The following is a 10326-nucleotide window of genomic DNA, read 5'->3' as shown; positions in this document are numbered from 1 at the left end:
GTGTAAAGCCAAAAAGAAAAAAAATGGGGAAGGGGGGGGGGGGGGTCTGGGGTCTTGTGGCTGATTACTGTATGGTGATTGAAATCATAAAATGACCTTAATTACTAAAACTGAAAATATTTATTTATTTATATATATATATATATATATAGTTAAATTATACAATAAGGGTCTCCGGTCAGTTTTGACCACAAACAACATGAGTGTGACTCCCAACTGAATACCAGAGAGAGTTAAGCTGCAGTCTCAGTAGACTATGCGCACTCAAAGTTTTCTGTGGACACACACTGTAAAACATCTTCTGTTGGTCACATCTTCACGTGATATGAACTCATAGCAGATTTCACTAAACTCACGAAATTCACCAGAGCTTGTGTTTCCTATCTCCCACACTGGAGACAGGAAATGTTAGTCAGTGGAGTGAAAAGTGTAGTCTGAATGCCCCCTTTATAGTTCAAGTTTTTTAATTTTCTCACACAAACCTATAGTTTTGCTTCAGAAGACACTGACATTAATTCATTCACTGGGGTCAAATGGATTCCCGTCATGTTTACATTCAGTAATTTAAGCATCCTGTGTTCATTTGCGTTCAGAGGATGTGTTCAAATGATCAGAGGATTTTCAGAATTTTGGGTGAAGCATCACTTTCGTGATCTACCTGCTGCAGATTTGAGGGTCTCTCTTCAGCTTCTGTCTTAAGTGAATGAGCCATCGTTTCCTGCAAAATGTCAACAACGTTGAAATCAATACAGGTTTACCACTGTCTAGAGATTTCTATCATAATTTAAATGATGAAAACGATAGGTAAGAGCAATGCCATGTTATCACCAAATGTGATGTAGCAAAGCGAAAAAACAGACTAATGGTCTGTTCACACTGAGAGGGAAACAAATATGCATTGAGAAAATACAGTATACAGAACAGTCTAAAACATCTGCTGTGAATCAGTGATATCAGGTTTTTTTAATTCCAACTGTGGCTTTTTCTTTATATCCACAATAGAGTGCGCCTGTTCAAATGAGTTAAAATGCTGTAAAAGAACAATGATTCCATCTTCTATAGGAATATCACAATTGTTTTAGTGATTAAAAAGCTAAGGAATTAACATATAGCATATTGTATGTGTTACATTTGTAATTTTTTAGTAAATGGTGATTTTTATATTGGAATATTGATAACCCTCAGGCACTGTATATCCAGCTGATTGTGACAACCTCAAGCTTTTTGTTTCGTAGGCCTTAAAGGGGTCATATGATGCGATTTCAGGTTTTCCTTTCTCTTTGGAGTGTTCTTAAAGGGGTCATATGTTGCGATTTCAAGTTTTCCTTTCTCTTTGGAGTGTTACAAGCTGATTGTGCATAGATAAGATCCCTGAAGTTGCAAAGACTAAAGTCTCAAAACCAAAGAGATATTCTTTATCAAAGTTAAGACTCTGCCACGCCCCCCTAAAACGGCTCGTTCTAACACGCCCCCACATATCTACCTCACTATGTGGAAATATTAGCATAATGCTGCCCAAATGTGCACGCAAAGAAAGAAGGCGTGGTTTCAGTAACCGCAGTTAGTGTTGAAGCAGCATGTCAGGGAGACGCTGTGTGTTTCTAGGCGAAAGCAAAAGCACTTTATTTGGCTTTTCGAAAGTAGATGCATTTAGGAATCTTTAAGATTACTTACAACAGAACAGCAATGCATTTTATGGACGACCGTTTCGTGAACCTAGCAGAGGAGGTAGTTCTGACTTTGCTATGACAATCTGGCGCTTCTGAATCAGCGACTATAAGTATGTTTTGTTATTAGTTTAAGTATTTGCTATTGACTGTTTAAATGCGGAGTTTTGTACATCGTGTGTGTGTGTGTGTGCGTGTGTGTGCGCGCGCGCGTGCGTGTGTGTGTGTGAGAGAGAGAGAGAGAGACAGCGTCACATCACAGTGGAGGCAGCTGTCTTAACCGTGGCTTGTGTACTGCAAACACATACCAGCTTCATCACTGTGTCTGTCACGCGACTCTGTTCCCCTTTCGGGCTTGAACTGATGGTAAAACTAATGACATTATTTACTGTCTTTACATTTATTTTGAAAGATGAAGCTCGCGATTATGGTAAGGGGCGTTACATTTCCGACGAGTGCTTGCGGTGTTCGGCCAATCACAATGCACTGGGTCAGCTGGCCAATCAGAGCAGACTGCGCTTGTCAAAGGAGGGGGCTTTGTAGAAAACGAAGCGTTTGAGAGAGGCGGGGCATAGAGGACCTACAATAATGTACAGTATTTGAAAAATAATGTGTTTTTTGAACATTAAAGCATGTCAACATATTCTGTTACACCAAATACACAAAATAATGATCTTTAAAAAAGCATCATATGACCCCTTTAAACACTATAAAACAAACAAGTATCACAACCTTACCTGAACATTGTTTCTAGCTTGTGACGTCTCCCCAGGTTCACTGTGTCTGGCAGTCTGCTTTTTTTGAAAGAGACAAGAACATTACCATTAGATCTAAGCCTAAATCTAATGCAGTGGCTAGAGAGAATGAGAAGGACAACAGTTTTTAAAAGTGAATATTTTGTTGGGTGGTGCTTTAGACATGTTTTTGGCTGTTCCGTGTATAACAATAGAACAAACAATGATGATCTGAGCTCAGAGGAAAAAGATTTGTAACTTGCTTTAATAATTTCACTTCATTATTTTAACAATGTTGCCTTAAGACTAGAAAGAGTCAAATTCTAGTAATTTTTCTTCTTCTGACAGACATACAGACACTTTATGGTAATAATTAAAATTATAGCCTATTGTGCATTATTCTGTTAGTACACAATTAAATCGGTCGGGATGAAGCATGACAGTGTCTCAATTGTGATTTCGTTATTTTCCGACCTTAAAAGTATGGCCCACGCAAAACGTGTAAATCCAAGAAGAAAAAAAAGGGGGTCTTGTGGCTGGTTACTGTATGATGATTTAAATCGCAAAATGACCTTAATTACTAAAACTCAAAAAGAGTATAAAATCGGCGCTCAAACGTGTTACTCAGTTACCTGGTAACTTTATGAATGACCTTAAATTATGAATTACCATGGTTGTGAGAATATGACATGGCTTAGTGCAATCATCATATCGCAACGGTTGTGATTAAGTTATTATAATAGATCATAAATTATGCTGGAAACCACATATAATGTAAAAACAAAAAGGTCTAAATTCATTGTATTACATAGAACAAAACATATTTTGAACGAAAAACATATGTAATATGGTTGATATGTAACAAATATTTATATAACTTACCGTACTATGAATAATGTATGTATGTAATACATAAACTATTGTAATATCTGAAATTCTGGATACTTATACCGGATAGGCTACTTATACCCCGAAGATAGATCACAAATCACAGTGGAGCTATAGATTATTTTTGGCAGCTGTTACAGAAACATTTTTACAAAAAATATTCTGATTTGACCTTGAGATTCGATATTTGACCACTATTTATGATCATACTTGGTTACAATGACTAATAGTTCTCATTTCTGCCAGGAATGCAAAATCAATCGGGAGTTAATATTTTGAATAGAATATCGAGACACAAACCTGTAGCCTACATATTAAATCGCGTTTGCTTCCATTTATTTTTGCTACAAAGCATACAAACTTTTACGCCAAAAGTGCGCACATTATGCATTCACAAGTTTACCTCATATTACTCTAAATAGAATAGAACCATAATTTCTTAATGACTTGCAGAAAGAAGATTCTCTGCCGATCCATCAGTCAATATTGGAGAGGGAGTAAAATCTTTCCGTGCCATGGCCATATGCCACTCGACATGTCACCGGCCGCTACATGCGCAGCACATGGCACCGGCAGCTGCCACTCGACCTGTCACCGTTATACGCGCATAACACTCGACCTGCCTCGCAACACATCCTCTGACCTTTTTGAATAACAACTTTGCAGACTGTTTACATTGAAGGATAGCTACGTTACAAACGGCAAAAAAAATATTTTTCGAAAACCCATATGACCCACTCTTTAACGGTAATGCTTGCCTGTTGTTTGGTATAAAATGATGTTCCGCGTTTTTAACAACATACACGAACTGCAGAGAGATCTGGAGACAACGAAAGTCTCAGACGGCGGTAAAGTTAGTTTGACATTCATTAGACATTCGGTTTCATACCAATTAAACTATTTGCAGCTGTTATGTTTTGAGCCCAAACTAACTCAGATAGACATAAATATATGCCCTTTACAAGGCTTAATTTCTAGAAAAAAAAAGATAAATTAACCATATAAATTAATTAAACAATTTAACTATATGGCATTATACTATAAAATCAATACTAAAATGTTCAGAAAAACATCCCTGTTATTGCACAAGGCTCCGTTTTTGGAATTAGCATTTTTTGTGTTTAATAATTTTACAAATTTTAATGTATGCAATAGTATAAATCCATTAAACAACAACACCATTTGATCTAAAGGTATAAAACCAACTGTAAAAATGTCTAAATATTATTCCCTATAATGCACAAGGCTTGTTTTTTTCTGATTATGCCTTTATTATTTTTATTTATGGTACTGAAACCATATTTTTGATAGGTTTAATATGCAGTACCTACTTACATTAATTAAACTCTGACACCGTTTGAGATAAAGGTATCAAACCAACTGTAAAATATTCAGAATATTATTCCCTATGATGCACAAGGATTGTTTTTTCAGATTATGCCTGTATTATTTTTATATACGGTACTGAAACCTTATTTTTGATGTTTAATCTACTGTACCCACTTAAATTCATTAAACTCTGACACTGTTTGAGATAAAGGTATTAAGCGAACTCTAAAACTCTAAATATTATTCCCTATAATGCAAAAGGCTTGTTTTTTCTGATTATGCCTTTATTTTTATATACAGTACTGAAACCATATTTTTGATAGGTTTAATATACTGTACCTACTTACATTCATTAAACTCTGACACCTTCTGAGATAAAGGTATCAAACCAACTGTCAAATATTCAGAATATTATTCCCTATAATGCACAAGGCTTGGTTTTCAGATTATTAATCAGATTTTTTTTTTAATATACGGTACTGAACCCATTTAAATCCATTAAACTTGAACACAATTTCAGCTGAAGATATCAAACCAACTGTAAATTACTCAGAATATTATTCTGCATGATACACAAGGCTTATTTGTCGGATTATTAATTTGATATTTTTTTTATATATACACAATACTGAACCAGCTAAAGGACTCAAACCAACTGTAAATTATTTTGTATCATTATGGAGTATTGTTGTATTATTATGTACTTTGAATGTACTATGTAGTATATGTAGTAGTATTCTGGCTGATGCACAAGGTTTATTTGTACTGATTATTAATCTGTTTTATTTATTTATTTATTTACAGTACTGACCCTTGATTTATTTTATATACAGAACTCTTTTAAATCCATTAAACTTAAACACCGTTTCAGCTAAAGATTTCAAGCCAACTGTAGATTTCTAAGAATACTATTCTGCATGATGCACAAGGCTTGGTATAAGGAGTACACTTTTGATATACAAGTAAACAATATTCAACCCATTTATATCCATTTAATAAATAATAATAATTCAAAAGAAACCATCATATATTACCTTTTGTAACACTGATCTTAAAATATATTTTGAAACACTTTCTAATATGCGATCACAAAATAAGAAGCTTATAAAAACAATAACAATTCTTAAGCTTTTTAAATGTATGTAACTGCCCTAATATTATATAGCAACTTTTTTTATCCTGGTATTTTGATTTAGCGTGAAGAGCACAGTTAAACCATATATTGTCGTAGGTTTATTGTCTTCATGTTTAATCAGTTCATAGTTTATATCTTCTTTTAATTCAGTCACAGCTTGATACCTTTGTCCACATAGATATGTATACATATACATAGATACACCCCACTTGTGATTTTTTTAAACTGTTACATTTCTTTAAAAAGACGGTTGCTAACAAGTTGCTAAATGGGACTACAGACGCTGTCGGAGACATTCAACGTCATCACGCCGAACAGTATTGTCCAATCGTAGTATAATTTGTAATACAATTAATTTTAGAATAACCAGTTAATAGTTTCCCGCATTTTATATTGTTGTTCGACAATGTTTTGTTTTTTTTGCTTTGCCCCGAAATTCAACAACTGTTTGGATGGAAGATGCTCGTTTTATCGCTTTCCTACTGATACGGAGACTCTGGTTTCGTACCATTAGGTAAACTCATATGATCATTCCATGTAAACACCCCATTTACCGGCTTAGTCGCGTTGAAAGTGAAACTTTAAGGATATAGTGCTTAAAGCCACGTTAAATTTAAATGTTTACGGCCGCATGAAGCTGTTAGAAAGCATATAGATTGAGGATTTCCTAGAAGCAAGGATAAAATAACATTGTGTACCCACCCTAACAAAATGATAGCTGAAATGTGCTACTTTATTTACTAAAATAAGTTTAATCTTACCATATCCAAAAACTCGCTCACTCTGCTGTTATTTAATAGATTAAATGCACTAGAATTTTATAGTACGTGGAGACACGTTTTTAATTAAAATATTCATATTAATCAAGGATTTATTTACTTTTATTGCACCTTATTTCGAAATGTACAGAAATACGTACTTTCATATGTCCTTTATTATGATTATTTCATTTATTCACTATACTATTAATTATAAATGTTGTATTCAGTTTGGCTATTTTTTTTTTATTTATTTATTCCGGTTTATATGAAAAGGTTCATGTAGCGTGGATTAAAATTCATATACAGAGTAAATCCTTTTCACTGAAATAAGTTTATAACAGTTGGTGGTGGTGACGTTGAAGGCGAGCGACCATGGATGTGTAGTTCGTTTATAGCCTAAGTTTGAAAGGTTTTAAGTTCTGGTGCTTTTATTTAGGCTTCAAAATTCATAAGTTACACGTTTTGTCCATCAAGATAATCTTCACAAAATAATATAAATTTCATGAACTATGGTTGTGAATACATCTTATTTTTTGCGATAATCCCAAAAGCCTATGGAAAAATCCTATTGGTTTTTTGTCGAGGGAACCAGTGCGATGCTAACAGCCGATCTGCCTAAAAGTGACGTCATAGTTCCCCCACTCTATTCGATTGCAATGTATGTGGTTGCCAAAAAAATAGACAAGAACTTTCAGAATATTTGTGATAAAGAAATAGACATTGAAGAGTTGAGAAAATGCATTAACTTATTAAAGAATAACAAATCTCCAGGCAACGACGGGCTAACCGGCGAATTTTATAAGACTTTTTCTAAAGAACTTTCACCTCTCTTATTGTTAGTATTTGGGAAAATGTTTTTTGAACCTTAAACCGCATAAACATTTCATTACACCAAATACACAAAATAATGTTCTTTTTAGCAGCATCATATGACCCCTTTAAAATGAAATGGTTGATAAGAGTTTATGAAGAATAGAGAAAGTCCTTGGAATGCATTTCCTAATTATATATTTAATACTCTTGGAGGCATAGACTTGGTTGAAAAGTAATTTTCTGTTGTCAAAATTCCTGTTAAATTGGCTGGTTTTTACATACAAGCCCTGTTAGCATGGAAATTGATGTATAAGCACAATTTTTCACCCCACAACTATTTCATATGGAATAACAAGGACATATTTAAAAACAAATCTTTATTCTATCATACTTTGTTCAAGGAAGGTATTCTTTTAGTAAGGCAGTTAGTTAATTCCCATGGGTACTTGTTGTCGTATACTGAATTTCTTCAGAAATTCCCATTACCAGTTAAACCAAGAGAAAACCAAGCTATTGTTTTTGACGCAATTCCAAAGAGTGTGATGTTACTTTAAAAAAACTGCATCTCAGAAGAAATCAGCATGGTTAATCCTTGTGGTAACATTTTCATTGAAAATGTCAACGTTTTAAAACAACAGTGTAGCAATAAGATTATAAGGAATGCTCTTTGTTCTGTGTCCCTACCTGCAGCAAGATTTTTTTGGTCTTCTTTATTTGGTAATATCTCTTGGGTTAAAGCATGGAAACTGCCAAATAAATTTTGGATCAATAACAAAATTAAGGAAGCGTCTTACAAAATACTTCATCGAATTTATCCTGCTAAGCATGTTTTGGAAAGATTTAAGCTTAATATTTCATATACCTGTGAATTTTGTGGTCAAGAAAAAGAAACTATTTTGCATCTTTTTTTCCCCATTGTATTTACTCGAGATTATTTTGGAAGGATTTGGAATTCTATATTAACAGAAAAATACAGTGTATGATAGAAATTTGTATATTTGATGTACTTTTTTTAAACAGAAAACAATTTGAATTGTAAAGAACAACATATTATACATTTGTCTATTTTGTTAGGAAAATTCCATATACATAAGAAGAAGTGGGCTCAACGTAAACCAAATTTTGCACATTTTATAAATGACTTTAAATTATATGTAAATCTCTTAGAACAAACAAAAAACCAAAAAGCATTGAAAACGTAATGCTCTGAAAGCATTGAACTTCATGTAATTTTCTTCCCTTTTTTTTATCTGGCAGCTAATAATGTTAATTTGATAATGTCAATATGTAATACCTCATGTTCTTGTGGCATTGAATTAATAAAGCATTAAAAAAAAAAGAAAAACACTGTATGTGGTTGCCATGACAACCTCAGCGCTTGCCGCTGCTCTATGTGAATGTACGCTAAACGGATGGATAAAAGGGTGTCTGTTTTTTTTCTACCATGTTTTTTTCTCTCTTCTTTTGGTTTCCTGTCTTATGCTCTCAGTCTGTCCACGCCCTGTGAAAGGAATCGAAAGTTACTGAAAGTGTTGTGACACTCACTGAATACCTATCAAAAATTACAAGAGATGAATGCAGATATAAACTTATTAAAACCCATAATGAGTTTCAAATCTCTGTGCCTCTATATTTACACAATAATGCTGAATTTTCAATAAGGGGACAAGAAACTACACTAAAAAAAAAATAAAATAATAATATATATATATACTGGTAATTCACTGCCAGGACATCATGAACCCTAAAACACAATGCAATGAAGTGCAAAATTTAAAATACAGGTAAAACACCTGTAAAATAAATAAATACAGAAATATCCTTCATATCAACACAATACATTGTGCCCTATTTTTCCAGATTTTTTTTTACAGTGTAGGCCAAATTTAGTAGCCCAGTCAGAGACATCCAAAGGTAATGTTCTAAATAATGAAAACATTCTCACTGTAACATTCGTCCACTGGATGTGAGTTTATGTGAACCCATGTGCAGTTTATGTAAAATAAGACATGAACAAATACAAAATAAATAAAGACTTAAACATGAAACAGACTCACCTACAGCGGTTACAGAGAACAAAGTTAAACGAAGACAACGGGAACGCGGGAGCTATTTATATACAGAGACTAAAGACTAACCGTGCGTTCACACCGCCGCCGTCGAGAGCGTCAAAAGTCGTTCTGGCCGCCCTGCCAACAACGCTGTAGAAAGATTCGTGGACGCTCTGACGCTCTGACGTAGATCTTCTTCTTCTTCTTCCATTTTTTGGCGTGTTACATCCTGTGTGCATATCGCCACCTACTTTTGCTGTTATGCAGTCATGGTTTATTTATTATCAATCTATTCCTTGTTTTTGCTTTTCCTGTTCTTACACACGTATATACACAAATATTCCTACTTAAATAATTATTCGATGCTCCATCCCATTCCTTCTCCCCAGGCTCCACCTGGCGCTGCGTGTTCAGCTCCTCCAGACTAAATCCGTGGTCTCCTAAAGATCCAGAATAGAATAGAGCATCCGCATTCTATATTTAAATCCTTTCACTTAACCCAGTAGTATATATGTATTTTATTAATATCCTGTATCCTTCTCTATCTCGGTTAAACTCATATCCTAATAAGTATTCCAAATCCTTATTTACCTTACCTTTTTTGTTTAAATATGATATTAATTCATTTCTTTCTTCATCATACCTTGTACAATTATATATTACATGCTCCACGGTTTCTTCTGTCGTAGATCGAATGCTTATCTTGTATTTAAAGGGGTCGCAAGCTTGTTGATCTTGTGCAGATTGACCACAAGCAGGGTAACGTTATGTTAACATCATTAAATATTGTTGTGGACGAAGTATTAAGATCATTTACCTCATAATGTATAAAGCACTAATACCACACTGTAAAAATACTCTGATACAAGTAAAAGTCCTGCATTGAAAATGTTACTTAAGTATAATCAGGTATAAACATTACTTAATGCAAGTATAATCCGGAAAATT

At 34.0% G+C, this 10326-nt stretch overlaps 1 protein-coding gene across 3 annotated transcripts in view; it reads right to left on the bottom strand.

Moving 5' to 3' along the window:
* LOC107750287 (protein FAM111B-like) overlaps window positions 1-9502 on the bottom strand; it is a 13820-nt gene extending 4318 nt beyond the window's left edge. The window contains exons 1-4 of one of the 3 annotated variants that reach the window (XM_016565602.1): window positions 9385-9502; window positions 8771-8828; window positions 2405-2461; window positions 659-718 (exon numbers count right to left, since the gene is read on the bottom strand). In XM_016565602.1, coding sequence (XP_016421088.1) covers window positions 659-718; window positions 2405-2461; window positions 8771-8773 — 120 coding nt within the window. In that variant the 5' untranslated portion in view covers window positions 8774-8828; window positions 9385-9502. The remainder of the gene's footprint in view (window positions 1-658; window positions 719-2404; window positions 2462-8770; window positions 8829-9384) is intronic. The other 2 variants (XM_016565603.1, XM_016565604.1) reach the window with 2 other exon arrangements.
* Between the last annotated feature and the right edge of the window lie 824 nt (window positions 9503-10326).

The sequence above is a fragment of the Sinocyclocheilus rhinocerous genome, unplaced genomic scaffold (assembly GCF_001515625.1).
Source record: "Sinocyclocheilus rhinocerous isolate Xijiao unplaced genomic scaffold, SAMN03320098_v1.1 scaffold181, whole genome shotgun sequence".
Classification (NCBI taxonomy): domain Eukaryota; kingdom Metazoa; phylum Chordata; class Actinopteri; order Cypriniformes; family Cyprinidae; genus Sinocyclocheilus; species Sinocyclocheilus rhinocerous.
This window is presented reverse-complemented; position numbering and strand designations above follow the sequence as displayed.